The 23618-nt window shown below is 41.2% G+C and overlaps 1 protein-coding gene across 1 annotated transcript in view; it reads left to right on the top strand.

Moving 5' to 3' along the window:
• Positions 1–22599, top strand: part of PRKAR2A (protein kinase cAMP-dependent type II regulatory subunit alpha) — an 86355-nt gene extending 63756 nt beyond the window's left edge. Inside the window, exons 5-11 of the mRNA XM_080995838.1 lie at positions 2368–2474; positions 6255–6408; positions 9199–9300; positions 11545–11619; positions 12313–12378; positions 14701–14839; positions 18243–22599. Of these exons, the coding sequence (XP_080851964.1) occupies positions 2368–2474; positions 6255–6408; positions 9199–9300; positions 11545–11619; positions 12313–12378; positions 14701–14839; positions 18243–18376 (777 nt within the window). The 3' untranslated portion in view covers positions 18377–22599. The remainder of the gene's footprint in view (positions 1–2367; positions 2475–6254; positions 6409–9198; positions 9301–11544; positions 11620–12312; positions 12379–14700; positions 14840–18242) is intronic.
• The last annotated feature ends 1019 nt before the right edge of the window (positions 22600–23618 follow it).

The raw sequence follows: 23618 nt of genomic DNA, 5'->3' as shown, positions 1-23618 counted from the left end.
TGCCAGAGGATGATGGTGGTGGTGATGAATGGAGTGGTGAATCAGAAGTAGAGGAGTTTATTCTCTTGTGCAGACCTATGGAAGCCCTTGAGATATTCAATCCATCCTGTGACCCAGCTTGATTTGCCCCATCTGTTTGCCAGCTATTAGAAAGTATGATTATAGAGGCGTTGTAAAACCTTTTGAAACCTTTATTTCTCTAGGTTTTCTTTGCATTGTTAATAGGTTGCTTAGCTACTATCTGCATCCTTTTAATGATGATTCAGAAACGCTGCATGCGCCGGGAATCCTGGTATGATGAAAGCCCTAGAACGTCCTTTGATAGGATTTGAACAGGGAGGAACAACCTTTTGTCTGAATGTCAGCTCCCCAAACTGCTGTAGTTTGAAACCTTTTCAAATCCCACCCCCTCTTTGCACTGAAGGTGGTCCAGAGTTTGTTTTGCGGTTCTTCGGCAGCTCTGAGATAATCCCTTGTGCTTTCAAAATGTTTACTGTAGCACTTTCAGCTTTAATCATTCAAAAAGCAGTAATACTGCAAACAAGGTACAACTGAGAAATGAGTTGATATGTGTCAGTATCAAACAAAATTTTAGTAACTGATAGTATAGACTCGGGTGTATGTGTAACAGTGAACTGCTTGCGCGGCCTTCAGGCTGAAAAGTGGTTCTTAGTCACTAAAACAGCACTTGCAAGGAGAAAGGAAAATATGTGTTGTTAAGTAGGCTGGTCAACACTAAGATAATAAAGGATGTATTTGCAGGCTCACTGCCTAGCAAGCATCATTCAAAGTTGAAAGGTTGCATTAGGACATAAACAGATTTGCCTTCTGCATGTTAATGATAAGAAATATTTGTGTCCTATTTGAGGAATAAGATGACAGCTTTGAGAACATAAAATTTAATATAAAATTGGTCTCAGTGTCATCACAGTATTTTATTTCTGTACAGTCAAACACTTTTGCAAGTTGTGAATGGATGATTATGTTTCTCACATGAATTAAATAAAATTATGGGTTGAAAATATAGTTTCTTACAACTGTTTCGTGTCTGTGATAGAAATAATAATTGCATTGATTTTAATTGATTTTTCATAGAGATGCTTTATTTTTACTTAACGATTTATGTAATTGTTTGGCAATTACATTTTGTAATTGCCAAACAGTTTATGCCATTTCATTTTGTGATTCACAGTATTGTGAAGTACTTTCAGATAATAGCTACTGAATGAAAGTTATATTGCTCTGGAGCCTTTTTTCAGTTAAGGGAATCCCTTCCTCTGAATCAAAAATCCTTTCAGTAATGTCCTCAATCCCACTTCTTTCTTGCTACTCAGAGCTGATTAAAATGTGTAGAAATTATTTATTTCAATTTATGAATTGCTTCCTATCTTAAAGTGATTCAACTATAAAAACACTGTAAAAACATCAACAATTAAAACAATATATAAAAACAATGGATTCTAGCCAACTAAATGTCTACCATGAGTTCACTGGAATTTCTCCTTCCTCTGCTCCCTGTGCCATCTGCAAATTGGCTTCAGGAGCTCCCAAAGCAGTTCTTTTTTTTGGGGGGGGGGGGGAGTTTCATTGCACTCACAAAAGTAGTCCTGCATGTACAGTGATTTAGTTGGATACAACCCAGTTAAAACAATTTCGGAATCAATACAGATACAAGCTGTGATAAAAAAGTACTCTGTGTTAATGAAGCCCACCATCTAGACTCTCATTCTTTTCTGTGTGCTATTTACACTATAATGTTTGAAGCAGGTTTTTGTAACAAAGCATTTTCTGGCTTTGTCTGTTAAGACTTACTCCCATTTAATTATAAAGTATTTAGTGTGCAGGTGCTTTGATTACTCCACTTCTTATCCTCACATGTGTGTTGCAAAGTGAGTGAAAATACAGGCAGCAACAGGCTCTGTTCCTGTCCCTCACACATGTCAGCTGAGCATGCATAAGCCTGTTCTGCCCCATCTGCCCCTGTGCTGCCCTCTTCTGGGTCCAAAGGGACCTGTGCGTTGGTGGTCACATGCAAAATGGTCACCACATGTACTTATATATAAGAACTGCATTAGTACAAGTGCCTTGAGTTGGTTGCTTGCTTGATCCTCACAGCAAATGTTTAAGATAAATGTCTGCTTTCAGAGTTAAATAGTTGGATTGCTTCATGAGATAGATTTTCCCTTCATGGAGATAGTTGCCATGTTGGAAAGTGCAAATAAGCTTGAATTTTCCCAAGAAGCCATTATTTACAATGGCTACTTGACTTTTCTCCTCACATGGAACTGGGGACTGTAGGCACAAACAGGACGATTTGGGGCATAAAAATAAGCCAATGTATTCACCCAAGCGTTATTGTCCTTTCAGGAGCAACTATCACAGGTTCTTGATGCCATGTTTGAAATGAAAGTTCAACCTCAGGATCATGTAATCGACCAAGGAGATGATGGAGACAACTTTTATGTAATTGAACGGTAAGACGCTAAAGCATTGCTTTATAATGGGTTTAGGACTTGGTTTTTTATCTGAGTAGAAAATGGTATTCTGAAATGTAATTTAGTACCTAGGAGTGCCTTGCTAGGAAATGGAATTTTCTAAGCAGGGTGCATACTGGAGAAGAGGGTTCTACAAACACGATATGGTTGAAAGCGCACATGATACCTGGATAATACTTCAGCCTTCATTTTATGGCTCATTCATTAATTGTCAATGGCCGATGCAGTCAAAAGATCCCTTTGAGTGTAGGTGTACAAAATGCGCATTATATTAGCTAACCATCAACAATACTCATAGGATTCATAATGCTTCTTCTGTAAAACACCAGCAGTTTAATTGTGCATAGCCTGATTCTTCATTGAAGCTTTGGGGCAGTTGTCTTGTCAGAGTTATAGTAACTCTTAAGTTGATTTTGTACATTATCTCTTTAACTATGTTGACATTATCTCCAAGTAAGAAGAATGGTCTTTTTGTGAAGCTTGTGCGTTAGTCATGAAATATGTTTATATCATTTTTGAAGTGTCTAAAACTGTCATGTAATGTTCCCTCTTAAATATTATTATCCTGACAGTTTTACTGATGAACACCTACTTAATTCTTCTACAGATAATAGTGAAATATGAACATTTATGGTTTCCTGTGGAACGAGGATGATAATAAGACTGATGAACCAATGGATAAATGGCTGTGGGAATAAAGTCTCTTAAGAGCTCAGCTCAGCTAGTCTTAAGATGGCACAATATTTTTAACAGGGACTTGTATATGCATTATCTATTTATTCATTTCTATAGGAATATATATATATAACTCTTCAAATGAATCTCCAAGTGTATCACAGCATAAATCAAAGATACAATAAAATGTTTAAAAGCTAAAAGTTTAAATTTAAAATGTTAAAAGGGAGGATCTGAAATCTAGCACATAAGAATCTCACATAGATAGAGCAACTATTTAGTAAGATATTTGAAAGACTGAATAAGATATTTGAAAGGACTTTGAAGATGTACCTCTTTGGAGTTTTGCAGATAAAAATGTACCATGTATAAGATGCCCCCATGTATAAGATGACCCCTATTTTTTTGAACCCCAAATTAAGAAATCGGGCCAGAGCCTGAACGCAAGCCCAGGCCGCCCACGCCAGAGCCCGAACCCCTGTGCTTTCACCATCACTGTATAAAACAACCCCCAATTTTTGACTAAATTTTTTTTTTAGCAAAAAACATAGCCATACATTAAAAAAATGGTAGTTTTGAAAAAATGAGTTCTAGTACACTGGTACCTCTGGATGCGAACGGGATCCATTACGGAGCCCTGTTTGCATCCTGAAGAGAACGCAGCCCATGTCTGCGCGTGCGCTGGTTGTGATTCGCCGCTTCTGTGCATGCGTGTGACGTCATTTTGAGCGTCTGCGCATGCGTGAGCAACGAAACCCAGAAGTAACGCGTTCTGTTACTTCTGGGTCGCCGTGGAGTGCAACCCGAAAATGCTCAACCTGAAGCAACTTTAACCTGAGGTATGACTGTAACTGGATTGAATAAACTGGAATAATATTAACTTGTACTTTAGTATGTCCCATCAATCTCAAATACTGCTTGGCTAGTTCACATGTCAGTGGGTTTTAGAATTTGTTCCGCATAGAGATTCGCTTTTTGTATCATAAGTACACAGTGTCTATGCATGCCACACTAAACCATAGTTCAGTGCAACATGCACAAGTGGAAAGAAGTCACAGTGAGCCTTGGGTTTCTTCCCCTTGCATGACCAGAAGGAGGAGCTCAGAAGCTTTTGCTTTGATGTTTGATTATTCACAGCTTCCCAGTCATCTGGAACTGAAACTGTGGCTAACCTTAATTAACTATGGTTAGTTTTAATTAAATAAGCTGTTGCTTGAGGCGCAGGTGGCTTGGAGCGCTTTCCGTCAACTTTAGATGGTGGCCCAGCTGCACTCCTATCTGGACAGTGATAGCCTAACTACTGTTGTCTCTGCTCTGGTAACCTCTAGGTTTGCATGTCTTTCTAAATTATGGTTGAGCATGATGTACAAATGTAATCAGTGATATATTTAAGACATGTTTGTCAAGAGCCAATTTATGTATTGTTCTCCAGTGATGACAACTTTCACGTGTTTCCTTTTCTTGCATTTTGCTGAAAATGTGTGAAAATTTAACTTTGTTACGAAGGGAAAACGTTGCATACTCATACTCTCATGGAATAAAAATTGTGCGCAAAATGTAACCAGTTGGTATTGTTTAGCTTGTCACTTGCGCAATAGGGTGAGTGCCTTTTAAAGTAGAGCTCTCCCAAAATGTTAATGTCTTTAGCATTAAAGCTTCAGCAATTAGCATAAGGCAGTATTGTAGTATCAAGGTTGTATCCAACATTAGTTGTGCACAGACATTAATTTCAGTGTGTCTACTCCAAGTTGAACTTAGTTGGATAGCATGCTTTCTTCCCTTTATTCTATAGTATAATACATAGAAATCAACAATCCTAACTTGGAGTTGTGAGAGTTGCGCGCTAAGATCTGTATTATCCAGTCGCAGCCGCACTGAACTAGACCAGCTATAAAACTGTTGTAGGTGTCTTGGAAGTTGCAACATGGCTTCAACTAAAGTTTAGAACACTGCTGTTCTAAAATAAAAGTTTTAGTTAATAAATAAACTCTGACAACTTCATGCTCATTTAAGCCCCAAACCCTTTGAAGACACAAAATCCTCTAGGGGCTCAGGAGTAACATTGCTCTTTTTGTAGCGATAGATCATAATCCTTTCTGTGCTAGTGTACTTTATTAGGATAGCATGGTACCTTGGGGAACAGGTCAGATTACAAAATGTTCTTCAGTATATCTCAAGACATTGTAACTGTGTGTGTGTGTGTGTGTGTGTGTGTGTGTGTGTAAGCCTGGCAGTTGGAGTGATAGTGGGATATAAATAATTGGCTCCCAGTGCAGGTTTTTTCAAATGGTACATACAGAGGTTGACTAGACTGGCACGAGATAAAGAGAACACCTTATCATAATTAGTAGTATTTTGAATGATTAAGTAACTGGAAAATTTAACCATTAGGGGTCAAAATTAAGTCTCATGGACGACTGCAGTCATTTGAGTACAGGGTAATTTGCTTAGGGTAGTTTTCAGTTTGCATCAGAAATTTCTCTAGTAGCATAGATTGTGATCTAATTTTGCATATCTATTTTATTTCAAAAAACTAAAAGCTTTGAAATTGCCATTTGCAGTTGGCATTCATTCTTAGAGTTTATGAAACAGAAGCATTTCCATGAAAAAATAAAGTCTCTGCATCACTGATAGACACTGAGATATGTTAACATATTCCTTCGAAGGCATATATCACTATCCCATCTCAACTGTTCACTTAGTGTGTGCCTTCTGAGCAAGTAATTTTTTTATTTGCTTAAATTTCCTCATCTGTAAAACAGAAATAACAATGACCTACTTCAAAATATTATTCTGAGAGCAGTAAATAAAAAATATACAATATTTTGCAAATTATAAATATATATAGCACTTGCAAGAGAAAAGGAATTCCAAATAAAGACCTAACACTGTGAAAAGGAAATAGCCAAGTTATTTTGAGGGCAGATCAGGATACATGTTGGCAGGGTATATTCTCTCCAAACCACAGAGGAGAGATGCGGAAACCATCTTATTTTATTCCTTGTGTTCTTGCCAAAGTTGAGTTTTTTCAGCAGTGTTATATTTGGTCTAATGCCCATGGTGTTTGTTTCCCCATCATTCTAGGGGATTGTATGATATTTTTGTAACACGAGATGGCCAAACTCGCTGTGTTGGCCGCTACGATAATCATGGCAGTTTTGGGGAACTGGCGTTGATGTACAACACTCCTAGAGCTGCGACAATTGTTGCCACAACAGAAGGATCCCTTTGGGGATTGGTAAGTTTATTTGGGGCGTGGTGGGAAAATTACTCACATTTTGTTTGTTGTACTATTATAGGCATTATGTTTATCAGATGTTGTCCCCCTCCAATGGCTTTATGCTATTCCTGGTTTTGGCAGGGCTTGCTATCTATTATTTTCAAAATTGTGTATATTAGATCTAGTGTAGCCTTGGCCATTTAGCAGTTAAGCTAGCTAGCTATGCTGTCGCTTCACAGAATTCATTTCTGAGACCTCGCTTTCTGTACGAAAGGCTGTACCAGATAGTCACTTCCTTGTAAGAGATTTTATGTTATTGGTGGACTGTTTTCTAAACACCAGTCCTTTTCTTTGCCACATAAAGTGGACTGGGAACTGACAGTACTGACTCCTGGCTAATTCATTTAATTTCATCTCACTGAGCTCATTTGCCTTTCCAATGAAAATTACCTAAGGCAGTATGTAAAAAAACAAGATGGCTGATATTGCTTAAGGGAGTATTTGGTAGTCTTGGTTCCATGCCTAGTGGAAAATGTTTTTATTTTTATTTTTTCTGCTCACACTTATCCATATCATATTGCAAACCGCTTTTGAAAGCCTCATTTTCCAAAATTATTTGCCATGCAGCACCAGGGACTGCTGTTCAAGAAATGAAAGCCAGAGTCCCCTTGGCATGTCAAACTAGAAATGCAATTATTTAGATCCCGTCAAGTATTAAATATACCAGTTATTTGGTTCCAGTGAACAACTGCCTCTCTTGCACATCGGCTTTGGTATACCTACATATGGAGTTGGAAAATGCCTTTATAGATTCTCTTCTCCCCAAGAGGGGGGAGTGCAAAGAGTTCCTGAAGTGCGGTTCCCAAAGCTGACTGAGAGCATTGCTGCTTTTTCTGGGATATACTTACAAAATGAGGAACTTCCCTTCTAGCACTAATCTGCAACTGCTAATCTGAGATCACTTCATAGTTGCCTGCAATAATTTGCCTTGGTTCCTCTGACGTCATAGAGCCCTTTGAAGTGTCATGGATTATGTGTATGTACGCTGTATCTACCAAGTTTCATGGCAATTAGTATTTAGTCCGTCTGATAGGGATGGCTTTGATCAAACTCTGTCCGCCACTAAGCAGGTGCGTCCTCCATTGTGGGCTTGGTCATTTGCCGCCACTTTCCCTGCTGTTAGTTGGAAATGACCATCTAAGTAATTGATACCAAATATGTTATACTATGTGAGTTTATTGATTAAGAGAGGGCAAGACAAAAGGTAGCATTTTATTCCAGATACCTTATCACATGCATGATGTTACTTGTGAATCCCTTTTAAAAACGAGTGTCCAAAATGTTGAAGAGAAATGAAAACAGCTTCACTGCCCATGCCCTCGACATGTTTTTTTCTTGGACATAAACTAGGTTTCTCCTTGATTATCTGCATTGCTTTCCGCTTCCCAGAGATTCTCTTTCCCATGTCTCTTTCCTTTCTCGATATGTTGCCATCATGTTGGAGCAGCTTTCTCAATTACCTTACTTTGTCTCACAGCTGCTTATTAGGCCCTGGGGGCATTCTTGAATGACAGGCTCTCCCCACCACTGCCATACGCTAGAGAAATTAAACATGAGCAGCATTGCAAGCCTGAGCTGGCAAAAATGGGAAACTGAATTACTGTTTTCTGTAGTTATTGCACAGCCATTACAGATTCTGTCTTCTCTTGCCCCAGTGTACAGTTTACTGTTTCTGGAAAGATAACATAGCTATATATCCAGCTGCAAACAAATTCTTCCTTTCCAAACATATTAAGACTCTCTTTTCTTTATCCAAGCAATTGTTTTTGTTTCAGAGACTGGCTGTTTTCAGAATAATTTCCCTTTATGTTTTTAAGCAATTTCCAGGGCTACAGTTCCATGATATTTGAGTGCATTTTCTTAATGTAATTATCAGTAACTAGGAAAGCAAGTTTGAGCTGGTCTTCTCAGAAGTTTATGTATTTCAGGGTTTTATATATTGTTTAATATTGAGAATTTCTAAGTGGTGTACATAAAACATTAAAAAATGTTAAAAGAATAACAGTATGGTGTTAAGGCAGAGATGATAAACATGTGGTGCAGGTTTCTCATTTGTTTAATTTTTATGCTTAATATACATTTAGCCCACCCACCCCAAATTGTCTCCATCATCCTTCCCACCTAGCTGCATCTGAGATGGTGATGCTCCCTCCATTATTGTGGCTGAGATAACTTGCCATTTGGCTTTTCTCCTCCCAGCATACTCCTGTGCAGTGGACATTGGGCCTGAATTTTATTTCCTCTTCCTTTTCTATCCCTTTCCCTTAATGTCTTGCTTTTATCAAATGACAAGCTGCCATCTTAAACTGTGAACTGCCTTATGTGGATTTGCAGAAAGGTTGGCAAATTTCATATGGACATTTTAATTCCATATTTGGTATGCAGTTAATGGGTCTTTGTGAGCTGAGCTAAATAAATGTTTGCTCATTTTCAACAAGCAGTTTTTGAATGTATCCTCTGCATCAGTCAAAGTGCATGTAGAGAAACCAGGTTAGGAAAGAGCCATTTCCCCCTCTCTTCTCTCTTCCTGTTTCCTTTCCAGTATTAACATTACTATGTGGACATTTCAAAAACTAGTACCAGAGCCCTGACTAGCAAAAAAATGTGACACTTCTTACAAAGAATTGAAACGTAATTATAACTTTACAAGCGTGAGCTCCTTGTTTCAATTGAAGAGGTCCTTGTTTGACTAATTCGGATAGAAGTTGTCTGGGTAAATAACTTACACTTTAATGCTGCTTCTTAAAGGATCGAGCGACGTTCAGAAGAATTATCGTGAAGAACAATGCAAGGAAAAGGAAGACGTATGAACTATTCATTGAGTCAGTGCCCATCCTTAAGTCACTGGAGGTAAAGTATTTTGTTGGAGGTGACCCATAAAGAATGATTAAAATTGATTTAGGGGCACTGCTATACTTAACTTTTCAGCGTTGTAAATATTCGGTGGGTCGCTGAGCCTGCCAGGCTTGGATAGGACTCGTAACAGCAGCAACTCCTTTAGAACCGCACTCTATTTCTACATTAACTATTTCAGCCAGCCTTGCTACTTGTCTGGCAAATTGTCCCAAGGTGAAGAAAGGGCAAATTATGCAGGACAAACTATGCCGCGCTATCGAGGCTTTGTGTGGCTCTCTTCCCAGTATTAAAGGGTTTCTAATGGGAAAATGCTAATGGAACCTTCAGAATGATGACTTGAGCTAACTGGCAGCTTACGAAATGCTGTCACCAAGAGCTGCATGCGTGGGTCTCCCTATTGCCTTTCTAGTTACTACCATATTTTTCGGACCATAGGACGCACTTTTTCCCCTCCAAAAATGAAGGGGAAATGTGTGTGCGTCCTATGGAGCGAATGCAGACTCCTCGGCTTCAGCGATAGCAATGCGAAGCCTCCGAAGCCTGCGCTCCGGAGGCTTCGCGTTGCTTCCGCTGAAGCCAGGAGAGTCTGCTCTTTGAGGCTGGCGGTGGGGGAAAGCAGCGCTTCCCCCATCGCCAGCCCCAGAGGATGGGGGGCAGCGAGAAGGCGCGCGACGCCTTGCCGCTACCCTCCAACCCGGCTTCGAGGCTGGCGGTGGGGAAAGCAGCGCTTCCCCCATCGCCAGCCCCAGAGGATGGGGGGCAGCGGGAAGGCGCGCGACGCCTTGCCGCTACCCTCCAACCCGGCTTCGAGGCTGGCGGTGGGGAAAGCAGCGCTTCCCCCATCGCCAGCCCCAGAGGATGGGGGGCAGCGGGAAGGCGCGCGACGCCTTGCCGCTACCCTCCAACCCGGCTTCGAGGCTGGCGGTGGGGAAAGCAGCGCTTCCCCCATCGCCAGCCCCAGAGGATGGGGGGCAGCGGGAAGGCGCGCGACGCCTTGCCGCTACCCTCCAACCCGGCTTCGAGGCTGGCGGTGGGGAAAGCAGCGCTTCCCCCATCGCCAGCCCCAGAGGATGGGGGGCAGCGGGAAGGCGCGCGACGCCCTCCCGCTACTCTCCAACCCTCCTGCGGGCTTTTGCGGGAGATGGGGGAATTCCCCCACCTCCCGCAAAAGCAGGCAAAAGCCGCGCGCTCTTTAAAGGGGCTCCGCGGCTTTTCTAGGAGGTGGGGGAATTCCCCCACCTCCTAGAAAAGCCCGCAGGAGCCACGCACCCTTTAAAGAGCGAGCGGCTCTTGGGGGCTTTTCCCCAAGGAGGGAGAAGGGACTGACTGGCCGAGTCAGTCCCTTCTCCCTCCTGCGGGCTTTTGGGGGAGATGGGGGAATTCCCCCACCTCCCGCAAAAGCCCGCAAAAGCCTCGTGCTCTTTAAAGGGGCTCCGCGGCTTCTGCTGGCTTTTCTAGGAGGTGGGGGAATTCCCCCACCTCCTAGAAAAGCCTGCAGGAGCCGCGCACCCTTTAAAGAGCGCGCCGCTCTTGGGGGCTTTTCCCCGAGGAGGGAGAAGGGACTGACTGGCCGTTTCAGTCCCTTCTCCCTCCTGGTCGAAAAGCCCGCAGGAGTCGCGCGGGGCTCCTGTGGGCTTTTGCGGGAGGTTGGGGAATTCCGCCACCTCCCGCAAAAGCAGGGAGAAGGTCTTGGAGTAGCGGACAGGCTGCGTGCAGCCTGTCCGCTGCTCCCAAAGCTGCGGGGGGGAAATCATATTTTTTTCCTTGATTTCCCCCCCTGAAAACTAGGTGCGTCCTATGGGCCGGTGCGTCCTATAGTCCGAAAAATACGGTAATTTAAAATGAAGGCAAAAGAGCTCTACGTGGCGCTTTTGTGGTTGTCACTGCTGTTTCTCTTTGGCTTCCAGGTATACTAGAAGCAACAACAGGCATCAATTGCTGTGTCCAGTTTCATGATGTGGGGAGGGATGGAGAAGCAGACTTCCTTTGAGCTGTCAGGGAAGCAGCGGAAGGAGTAGGGTTGAGGGCAAGCATGGGTGACAAAAACAGTGAATGGGTGAACAGCCTATTGGCCATAAACTGCAATGCCGTTTTGGACAAAGTTATGCAAATAATACTGTGGGAAGGGTTTAACATATCCACATATGGGCACTTTGGTCGCCTTGTTACAGCATTTGGTTAGGTTATGCCAGAGGAAGGATTATGGGAGGTGGATTTCATTTTCCCTTTCTGTTGCAGCCTTCAGAGCGAATGAAAATTGTTGATGTAATAGGGGAGAAAACGTTTCAAGATGGGGAACGTATCATTGCTCAGGTATGTGGACACTGTTCTTCCGCAACACACTCGTCTCATAATGTTAGGTTTAGCTTGACCTCATTATCAGCATGAACTGTTCTTCCCTGTTTTATCTGATCATACCTACTTACATTACCCAAACCAACATACAGAAAGTAAAATGAATATAAGCCTTTAGGGTGACTGGTGTTGGGGTTTTAAGCAATGTGGCCATTTATGTGCGCCTTTCTTTCTTCCTTGACCAAAGTGCTGTGGTATTGCTGTGGCACTTCATGGTTCTGCTGATGTACTTATTTGTCATTCAGCCTGGATCTTTTATTTTCCCTCTATGCTGTTATTTGCATTTTATAGGAAGTACTCTGGAAATAAGCACAATTGTGGTTTGATGCCAGTATTTGTACCAGTGATGTACTGAATTGGAATCCCCCCCCCCATGCAACTTAGGGAAATTTATATCAGAAAATGCCCTAGAGAGAGATAATTTAGTATGTTTATGTGTATTTAGTAAACAAAGCTAACAACCTCAAAACTGTTAAGCTTGTCTAATATTTGATTTGCATATGGCATCCATTTGTTGTTACTAATGAACTTAGGAAACAGAAATTTTTCAGTGAAACAATAAAGCAGTTCAACACCACCACCCAAGTCAGTGGGCTGAACAGAGTTTCAGAAAACGAAAACAAATCTGAAAAGAACTTCTTGTCTTCACAGGGTGATAAGGCAGACAGCTTTTACATTGTAGAATCTGGTGAAGTAAAGATCTTGATTAAAAGCAAGGTGAGTCCAAATACGCGGTGGTGCTGATTGGTTAAAATTTAGTAAATACAAATATCAAGAAAAATGACCAGAAAAAAGCAATCATTTCCAAGAATCTTGCTATAAGAACTGCTACTTATTTTACTCTAAAGTTACTATTGGGGTGGGAGGGTGGAGCAGGGAAGAAATTGTGTGAAGGTATTAACAGTTTCTTAGGACGCCAAAAGTTCATGTAGGCTGTGAGCAAGACCACTGCAAAGCCTTAAAGCTGTGAATTGCCATAGTTAGAAACATACATTGGTAAGAAAATCTATGTATCTTTAAAGAAAGTACAGACTAGGTTGTTTTTTTAAAACAAACAAACAAACAAACAAACAAACAAACAAACAATTAAGCCTAAAAATCTCTTTCTATGGGAAGAAGAGGTTTGCTCTCCCTCTTCTGCATTCACTTTGCTTACGGTCTGTGTTAGTTTGGTTATAATTTCCAGTTGTGGAATTGCCTTTGCTAGTGAATTCTCAAGACTTAATATTATAGGGGGAAATGTACTGAGAGATTGCTGTTGCTTCCGTGTTACCTTGCACACACATGGATTTGTGAAAATGAGTTTAAAATAAAGCAGTTAATATGCATTTGAATGGGAAAAGGTTAATGTACCAGGGAAGAGAGTTCAGGGCTAATCTACAGAGGATGTCATTTTTGTGCAGCAATATTCTCTGTGTAGGAATGAGACATATACACTTACATGTGAACAAGAGATTCATGTATCTCTTGTCACAAAACATATTCTAGACATACATTTTTATATGCACATTTTCTACACATAGCTTTCTTAATTAGTTTCACCTTACAGAAATACTTTTAGTATAAGAAGGAAAGTTATGTTTGAAATGGTATTAAAAAGACGTAGGAATTGTCCTATGTGAATTGGTCATTTAGATGCATTGTAAGGAAATAATATACCATAAGTGAGAGAAAACCACGGGTCTGGTTCACATACAGCGACCCTTCTGAAATTTGGCAGTATTTATCCCCTCAGAAGGGGCTACCAAGCCTGCAAATGTAATCTCATTTAGTAACAAAATTAAAAAATGGTGTGTGGGTGTGTGTGTGTTTAACTTATATATGCCCAGCACAAAAACTCCTGGATCAATTTGTGTGGAAATTAGCATAATAATAATAATAATACCTTTATTGTCAATGTACAACCTGTGTACAATGAAATTAACTGATATTTTATCTTGGCAGGCACAGCTAATATGCCTGCAACTTTTATCTGTTTAAAAAAGTAGTTTATCGCATTTTTAATTTCTCAAAATAGTGATTAGCTTTGATTTTCCTGAATCTGGTTTGAAATTCAGATCTGAATCACACAGACGCTAAATAGGTCTTGAGTTAAAATGGGCTATTTTCTGAAGCACTGAAACAGGGTCCAGACCAAAGCTTATGGCTTGTGCACACCTCTTGTTAAAAGCTCAGTGTTCTTGGCATTGCTGCATTGTAATCTACAGACAAGAGAAAGGAGGAAGTGTGTGTACAGCAGAGAGGAGGAGAGAGGGTGTGCATGAACCCATGTCCCACTCCTACTGTTAAATCTGCTTTGGGCCACCATGCCAAAAGTTTTTCATATAAATTATACCGTATGCTGACAGTCACAATGTACCCTGGCTATCAACAAAAAATAATATGTTTCCTAGTGGAGCAGTATTAGAATGCAGTCAACAAAAATGCAATTTTCAGTACCTTAGTGCTTTGCCTTCTCAGCAGTGCTTTATTGCTTTTGAGTGAAATCCATGTTCACATTACGCAGCTGCAGAGATCTTTTGAAGGGGTCAAAGCCTCTTGTTAAGTCAGCCTTGATTTAAGTAGATAGGTGTGATAGCTGAGAGAACTACTGTGCAAATAGTATGCTAGAACACCCAGAACTTGCCTCTTACAGTGGCACTTTCCTGTTTTACTTTAATTCCTCCAAACATAACTGTACAGAATCCTCTAGGTAACAGTGAAATCAATCAATAGTTTCAATATCAATTTAATAATATTTTTTAGAAAACGGTTGTCATTGTATGGGTCCTAGCTGGACCGACCTCATTCCTCAGAGTCCTGTTGAAATAAATACTGTGTGTGCCAACTTTAAAAAGTATGTAGACAATGCTGCCTTCCAGCCTTCTTTGAGAGCAGGGTTTTACAATGAGGGCACCACCACAGAAAAGCCTCTGTACCTTGTGATACTTCAGTCTGATAGCCATGGAACTGACAGCAGGGCACTCAAGTAGTGTCGCTGCATAGAAGGGTTTGAAGGGGAACAAGAATCACTTCCAATTGTTAATGTTTCTGATGCAGACCGTCACAGGCAAGGACGCAAACCAAGAGGTGGAGATTGCTCGATGTGAAAAAGGACAGTATTTTGGAGAACTTGCACTTGTTACCAACAAACCCAGAGCAGCCTCTGCCTATGCAGTTGGGGAGGTCAAATGTTTAGGTAAGAACTTTCTCTCTCTCCTTGTAAGTTCTTAGGTAATAACTTTTTCTCTCTTCTTGTATGATCAAGTACCACCAGCGGCTCCATTTCCTCCACACTTCTGTTTGGATCCATAATCTTTTTGTTCGGGTACATTATTATTATTATTATTATTATTATTATTATTATTTAAAGGTAAAGGGACCCCTTACTATTAGGTCCAGTCGCAGATGACTCTGGGGTTGTGGCGCTCATCTCGCTTTATTGGCTGAGGGAGCCGGCGTACAGCTTCCAGGTCATGTGGCCAGCATGACTAAGCGCTTCTGGCGAACCAGAGCAGTGCACAGAAATGCCGTTCCCCCTATTTATCTACTTGCACTTCGTGCTTTCGAACTGCTAGGTTGGCAGGAGCAGGCACCAAGCAACGGGAGCTCACCCCGTCGCGGGGATTCGAACCGCTGACCTTCTGACCGGCAAGCCCTAGACTCTGGTTTAACCCACAGCGCCACCCACTTACTATTTATTAAATTTATATACCGCCCTTCCTCAAGAGATTCCAGGGCAGTTCAAAGAATAAAATACCTTAGCACCACGAGTGAGAAAGTCAGTTCCACTGAGTTTCTAGCTCTTTTCCCTGCGAAGAAAATCTTGAAAATACGACAGCATCTTTCTTAAAGGGTCCGATATGTTATAATTGTGATGTTTGAGTTGACCCACTGCATAGCTTTTGGTGATCCCAGTTGGTTAGAAGATTGCTAGCAAAAGGAGATGTGCTATGCAAAGATTTGTTTCCAAGGACTTGTTTTCTTTCCTTGGCAAGTACCTGTGTTTGGGCCTGTTTACATAATTTGAATCCAAAGTGAACTTGAGACCTTGATTTCTTCATCCAAGACAGCAACTTGGAAGTTCAGTCAGTGATGCCTAGTAAAATTACAGTTTCCCGATTCTTCACTCTAATCTTGGGTGAACAACTACATTCGTTTCCATAATAGGAGGCAGTGAATGGACTTCAGTTTTATGGACAAATATGCTGATTTGTGAGTGAACCAAGTCAGTCATAGATGGTATGAACACTCTGTAATTCCTTTCTAGCATTATATTATTTATTATTTTAAACCAGCCACCAATTTAAAATCCCAGGGCAGTTTATAGTAAATCAGTTAAAACAATAAAATTCAGGTTTACAACCATAAAAAGCAAAGAGTTAAGTAAACACTGATGAACAGCAATGCGGCTTTGTTAAAATAACAATACAAACTGCAGTGGTCTTTATATTAACCCTGACCTGAGCAATTATTTTCAAAAGCCGAGGTGAAAAGATAGTCTTTACTTGACACCCAAGGCCCCATAGTGAAGGGGTCATGTTAACCAACAGAGTTATCTAAGGATATCAGTATTTAGAAAGTTCCCTTGAAACTTTATTATCTGCTCAAGAGGAAGTGAGCTGTCATTTAAAATCAAGAATTGTAGCTGCTAAGCAAAACCAGAGATTGTGGTTTATCACAAACTGATTATTTAAACATGACAGTTTCATAACCCACAGTTTAGAGTGTGCTAGAGTTTGTGATATACCACACCATTGTTTCACATGGCGTGGCAAGTAGTCTGTGAAACTGAAACTAAATGCTTATGAAATCCCTCTGCCTGTGCAGAGGAAAGTGTGTGAGCCTGAAACTTCACTTGGGCTTCCAGCTCATGCACATAGCACTAAACCTTGGTCTAGAATTATGTTTGAACACAGCCACTCCACATCACAACTGTTGAGTCTCACTAGTGTCCTATTCAGATAAAGGTGTACCTCTGGCTAGTGTTCCTCTGTGGCTTCATGTTGCACAGAAAGATCAGTAGTGGCAGGCAAGCCAACATTCAGAGTCCTTTATATTCTTGAATCTCTTAAAATGCTTCCAAGGAACTCTGGTGTTCTCCAGAACACATTTATTAAATCCTCTGACTTTGCAGAATGGAGAGAAGGCAAAACCAATGGGTGCCTGGTGGCTTTGTAACAAAGCGGTTTCCAAATTTCTTGATGCGTTTTACATTTTGGGGATAAAACAACATAGAATTATATACTTAAATCACGGGATATCCTAGTTGAAATCAGTTCCTTCCAGTTTGCTTCAAAATCTGACAGGGCGTTCAGTTTCATTTTTATTTTGTAAATTTATATCCTACTCAGCTATGTTAATGGGATGCGGGTGGCGCTGTGGGTAAAACCTCAGCGCCTAGGACTTGCCGATCGCATGGTCGGCAGTTCGAATCCCCGCGGCGGGGTGAGCTCCCGTCGTTCGGTCCCAGCTCCTGCCCACCTAGCAGTTCGAAAGCAGCCTTAAGTGCAAGTAGATAAATAGGTACCGCTTTCTAGCGGGAAGGTAAACGGCGTTTCCGTGTGCTGCTCTGGTGCAGGCTCGCCAGAGCAGCTTCGTCACGCTGGCCCCGTGACCCGGAAGTGTCTCCGGACAGCGCTGGCCCCCGGCCTCTTAAGCGAGATGGGCGCGCAACCCCAGAGTCGGTCACGACTGGCCTGTACGGGCAGGGGTACCTTTACCTTTACAGCTATGTTAAAAAAGGAATTCCAGGGTTGTTTACAATAGAGTGATAAAATTATAAAACAGTTGAAATCTAAAAGAGCAATATTAACACAGTTTCCATGAAAGATTAAAAAGCCTGGTGTCCAGAAGACAGTAAGGGAGACACCAAGAAGGTCGACCCTTCCCATCAGTAAGTTTCAGTCAAATACACAAGCGACAAAGGCCTCTCGCTCACGCTTCCTACCAATGATACTGGAGGCATACTGTTTTCAGAAAAGTTGCTCTCCAGTTTGGCTCTGTGTTTGCTTGGGTAGTTACGTTTGGAAACCAGCTTATTAATAGATCTGACTTGTTCTCATTGGCTTTGTTTTCTGTTCATTCTGCTGGATGCGGCCTACAGTCTAGAATTAGATACATTTCTGGAATAGCCTTGGGATCCACAGTAAATAGCAATACCAGGCAAAAGTTTGCTGTCTGTGAAAAGTGGTTTCCCTTGAAATGATCTGATTGAGAAAGGATCCATCCTTCGGATCAACTGTGCCACTTTCCTTCTGTCCCTGCAACTTACCATGCTGCTGATGCAGCAGTCCAAACCATTAACAACAACAACAACAAATTTATTATTTATACCCCGCCCATCTGACTGGGCTCAGCTACTCCGGGCGGCTCCCAACAGAAATTAAAAACACGATAAAACATCAAACATTAAAAACTTCCCTAAAACAGGTGGCTGCTCTTGGAGCAACCATAAAAACCTCAAGGAACAATATCTCCCTGTTTTCTTGGTTGACTTGTTCTACTTCCAGTTTTCTTTGGAGGTGCAGGTGGGGGGCGGGGATTTCCCTTGAAGTCTATTTTGATGCATTCTTTCCATGTCTCCCTGTGTTTCTGTGCAGTTATGGATGTGCAAGCATTCGAAAGGTTACTTGGGCCCTGCATGGACATTATGAAGAGGAATATAACCCATTACGAAGAGCAGCTGGTAGCGTTGTTTGGTTCTAGCTTGGACCTGACCCATCCAGGCAATTAGGCACAGAGTACCTTAGTGCCTTCTCAGTTCAAGACACAGAAAAGTCTCCTATTAGCAACAGCGCAGCACCACACAAATGAAAGAAGGACACTATGGGACAGTGGCTGTTGGTGTCTTCTTGGGCATTTTTTTAGAAACCTACATAGGTCTCAGCACAGCTGGACAGGTCAAGGTTTGCTCCAGGCCTCTGCTTTGCTGCTGCTGAAATTTCATTATTAGACCTAGCTTACTGCTGAGTCTCTTAATCCTCCTTTCACTTTGCTTGATTCAGAATGGCATGTCTCTCCAACAATTCAAGTGCCTGATACGAAAGATGTGGAGCCCTCTTATTTGTTCTTGTTTAAACAAAAATCATTGCGAGAGAAAACTTTGTAATTGTGATTTGGAATAGCAGGTGGCTCTTCCTTCTTTCGGGGACAGCTACCTCCTTACAGTATCTTCCCTTTGACGTTTCCTCCCCCCGACAGAGTATCAATCTGCTTTTAATACAGATGTTGTACTTGGATTTGAAATAGTTGATAATGTCAAGGGCATGGGAAGATTTTGGAGCTAGCGAGTTCTGAGGTTTCCCTGCCACCTGCTGCAAATAGCAGGTACTGCAGCTTCTAAAGCTTCTGGGTCCAAGGGTGGACCTGCTCCAGTCGATGAATAATGAAGCAAAATACTGGATTCTGAGCAGTATCTAGCAGAAAACGGAATTAGGTTTTTTATATTTTTAGGCTACAGTGAATTTGAATATTAGGTCAAGGGATCCAGTGGCCAGAAGTGTTGCAACAATATTGTCCTCCAAAAGTTGACCTGTTTTCTTGATTAAGACTTAATCTGTGGTCTGATGGGAAACAGAATTGCGTAACCCAAGTTCCTGTTTGTGGGGATTCTTTATACACTTCAATTTTGCATGGCACTGCCCTGCGCAGAATCAGTTTTAATGCTCTTTTTTTAAGGAGGGTTGGTTTTTTGGTGTTTTTTTTTGTAACTTATATTTATGTACTTAAGGGGCTCCCTTCTACTCTAATATTTTACAGCATTCTTTAACAAAATTAGGTATACACTTTCCAGTTGCCAAGTCTGTTTGCTAAACCTTTTTTTGGAAACTTACTTCAAACGAGAATGATTTCTTTTTTTAAAAAAAAAAAAGAAAGAAACCTAAAATGAAAAAATCTCACTACCTGGATAATTGATGTTGTGGCTGGAGGGATCTTTTGAGCTCAGATTCAGTTAACGACATTTCTCCAAAACACTTCCTAAGTCAGCAGCATTTTTTTAAAAAAGTATCTTCTTTCTATCTTAGTGCTTACTTAAAATAATTAGCAACATCCAGTGATGCTCATCACCTGGGCAATGAAAATCTGCTTGCACAATAGAACTTGGGATTTTCTCTTCTCCCTCATTTTATCCCTTGTGCACTCCCCCTAAAAATCTGCTCTGGCAATTCCCCCAACCCTCCGGAGCAGATTTTGGGAGAGAGGAAGGAAAAGCCCTGTTGCTTGTGGGGCCTCCTGCTCTCACTATATTTGATCTTGGCCAAAAATCTGGATTAAGTGTTATCCAAGTATTATATCTACAGCAATTAGATTTTAAAACGATTCTCTTTATAGCATTAGAAAGAACATTCTTAAGGAAAAAAGTTTTGGAACCTGTAAGTAGTCATTTTGCTTTGACTATTTCACTATCAGTGTTTCTCAGTGTGTTCTAAACATAACTATTTTGGAGAGAGATTTTCACCAATTATGGATTTGCAATTATAGATGAAAACCTTTCACTCATTGTGGCCCAGCCATTTAAACCTGAAATAATTCCACCATTCATAATTCCTCCTTCTTGGCAATGCCACAGATTCAACCACAAATTAGCTCATAGTTAGTAGCCATTTCCCAGTTTGTCTCATTTTTATGTTTTTACATTAGCAATTTAAGACATAATTTTTAATATGTTGTTGAATCAGGGAATGATACTGTACAAGCTTGAAGGCAAAAGGACTTTTTTAATGTAATGAAAGCCAATGGAAAAGACATCCAAGCTCTGGTGATTGTATCCTGCGTTTCTTCCTCCAACACCTCCATTTCAGCTGTGCGTTCTCTGCTTGTAGGAGACAGGCTTGCTACAAAAGCCCAGAAGAAAAATATGCTTCATTCATCTTAAGATTTTACACCAAAGATATTGTTTTTCATTGTAGGATTTTCAGTGTGTAAACTTCTTTTAGGTTGTGGATCTAATTAAGGGGATTGGTTGAAAAAGGTCACTGTGGAGCCTTTGTAAGCTGAGTTGAGCAGGTATGCATTCAAGCCATTCTCAAGTTTTCCTTAAGATTTCGTCAAATTTCAGGTGAGCCAAATTCCTTCTAGACCCACAGTTTCTAGCCAGTAGAGGCCTTCCCTTCTTATGCTGAGCACTTACTCACTGGAACCCTGCAGGCGTTTGTCTTTGCCCTATATAATGTTGCTTTATATAGTTCTTAACACGTTACTCAAAATGGCACATTCTCAACCTGGCCAAGCTGAGGTTCTGGGGTTCTGTTTGTTGGAGTTTTGTAGAGGATTCTGCTGCATTAGAAAGAAATGACAGGGAAGGGAAATGTCTTTACAGGAAGTAGAGTGGGTGGGGGCCAGACTAGCTATACTGATCTATAGACTACCTGCTGAAAATAATTTTCTATACTTTTCTGAAAGCAGGCAAGTTGAAGGGCTCAAATGCACAATCCCAAAATTGGACATTCCTTTTTGTGCAAAACTGATTTATCGCCGTGTGTTTATGGATGGTGGACTGGTCATATGACTCACTGTCAAGAGCCACAATTTTCTGGTGTTCCTGAGATAAGTTGTGTGGGAATTCCAGCTGAACATTCAAGGAGGACAGTCTTCTTTCTTTGGCTGGATTTAAACACAAGTCCAGTTTGTAGCCGTGTGGATTGCTCCTCGCACTGAAGACATCAACATTACTTTTAAAATGAGCCATTTTTTATATGTCTGAGTGGTAATGATTTGGCTATTTGTAAAATGATGTATTGTGAAATACTTAGAGTGAAAGATACTTGGACGAATCATGTTGACATCTACTATTTCCCCCTTCATGCCTCCGTCCCCAATCTCCCTGGAGTCTAGCAATATTGACCGAGAGTGGTTCAGCTCCCATTTTTGGATCACTGCTTTACCATAGCTGCATTAACTCCTTATGACATTTGAACGTATTTTAAGAATTTTGTTTCTGCTTCTGGTATTGCTCTTTATCAAGGGGGAAAGAAATCTGCAAATAGTTTGCGTATGATCACTGGTGATGTCTAGCTTTAATAAGAGAACTCAGCAGCAAAGTGACTAATGAGAGTGATATCTCTTCATATGGTCCTTTTTTAAAACACCAACAACACAGCTTTCTGCTTGTCATTTTTGAGGCTGGTAGGAAGAGCTTACAGTGTCCCTGTGTTATACTTTTGTTAATGTCACAGCACAAATTTCACTAAATGTATGTAAGAAACGAAATGTTGATATGTGAAGTGCAGGTTTGCAGAGGAGAAAAGGTAACCCCTTTAAATGCCATTTTCTTTTTAGTTGTTATTGACATGTATTTGTATACTAGTCTTGCCAAAAATACAACTTTTCTGGGTCCGGCCCCCCCGTTATATTTTGTTGTGAGTACTGCTGGTGAAGTCAGTGTGTTCCAGTTGCTCAACCACATGATTCATTTGAAGAGGCCTTCTCTCTGTGTGGTTTCTCCCTGTACAGGCTGTAGGGCTATGTTGCGCCTTGATCACCCAGGAAGCAGAAAACGGTCCCTAATCTCTTAGGCACGTGACACAAATTTTCTGAGCCTATCTAAATCTTAAACCATGTGCTATGAATGCTTTTCTCCGGTCACAAAGGTAATTTCAATTTTGCTTAAAAATGCTACCTCAAGGCTCCAAGTGCTGTAAATGCGTCTTGCCTGTGAGAATTCCACAAACTGGTTATGATAAGTTCTGTTGCATTAAGTATGTGGGATGTTCTCTTGGGGTTTTTTAGATCTGTTGGGGAGGGGCCTGTTTTAACTCATTTTTACAGCTAATATTTGATGATTTTTTTTTTTGTCCTTGTTTGTTTTCAAAAAGTGTGGGCAGATTTGCAGAGGGATCAGTTCTTGCACTATAGTATTGCCCAAGGTGGGGGAGAGTACACCCGCCATATGAGATGCTGGTGTCAATCTGATCTGGGGTTTGACTACACTTCCGACTAATAAAACCTGACATGCCATGTCCAGCCTTCCTGATTACCTTCTTGTGTGTCTTCGTCTGCTTTTCAAACTTCAGCGAACATGATCCTTACCCACGCTTACAAATTAAAAGAGACAATTCAGTTTGAGCCATGTGCAGTATGGAATACAGGCAATACTGAAAGGTCATGGCTGCTTGGTGCAATAACTCTTCAGGGGAGAGGAAGGACCATTGCATAGTGGAAGAAGGCATGCTTTGCATGGAGAGAAGGCCCCTAGTCAAATTCTTGGCATCTCCAGGTTAAAAAGTCTCAGGTGGCAGGTGCTAAGAAAGACCTTTCAGTCTGATATACACTGGGCAGTCATTGCCAGAGAGAATGCATACTTCTGGGTTGGATGGACCAGTAGTCTGACCCAGTGCAGCCCTCCTGAGATCACTTGGATTGCAGGTCAGAAACAGGTGCTCAAATGCTCTTGCATGTCACACTCCTTGCAAACGGGAATCTAGCAGACAGGAAAAGCTGCATGGGCAGGGAATAAACAAAATTATTATTATTATTATTATTATTATTATTATTATTATTATTATTTCTAGCCCCCACAGTCATAGAGAAGCTTTCAAAAGTCAGTCTTGCACTACAGTGGTGCCTCGCAAGATGAAATTAATCCGTTCCGCGAGTCTCTTCGTCTAGCGGTTTTTTCGTCTTGCGAAGCAACCCTATTAGCGGTTTAGCGGCTATTAAAGGCTTAGCGGCTTAGCGGCTAAAAGGCTATTAGCTATTATTAGAAAAAGGGGGGGGAAGCGAAAAAAATCTCAAGACTCGCAAGACATTTTCGTCTTGCGAAGCAAGCCCATAGGGGAATTCGTCCTGAAAAGCGCATCGAAAAACGGAAAACCCTTTCGTCTAGCGGGTTTTTCGTCTTGCAAGGCATTCGTCTTGCGGGGCAGCACTGTATTCCCAACTTAGGTTGAACACCTGGCTTACTAACTCAATTGTTCTTCCACAGACCCATTTTTTTACGTGTTACTTTCTCTCTCCAGAATTTGCATTTGGGTTTT

This window comes from Podarcis pityusensis, assembly GCF_964106645.2.
Source record: "Podarcis pityusensis genome assembly, chromosome: 2".
In the NCBI taxonomy this organism is placed as follows: domain Eukaryota; kingdom Metazoa; phylum Chordata; class Lepidosauria; order Squamata; family Lacertidae; genus Podarcis; species Podarcis pityusensis.
The sequence above is the reverse complement of the archived record's forward strand: the minus strand, read 5'-3'. Positions and strand labels throughout refer to the sequence as shown.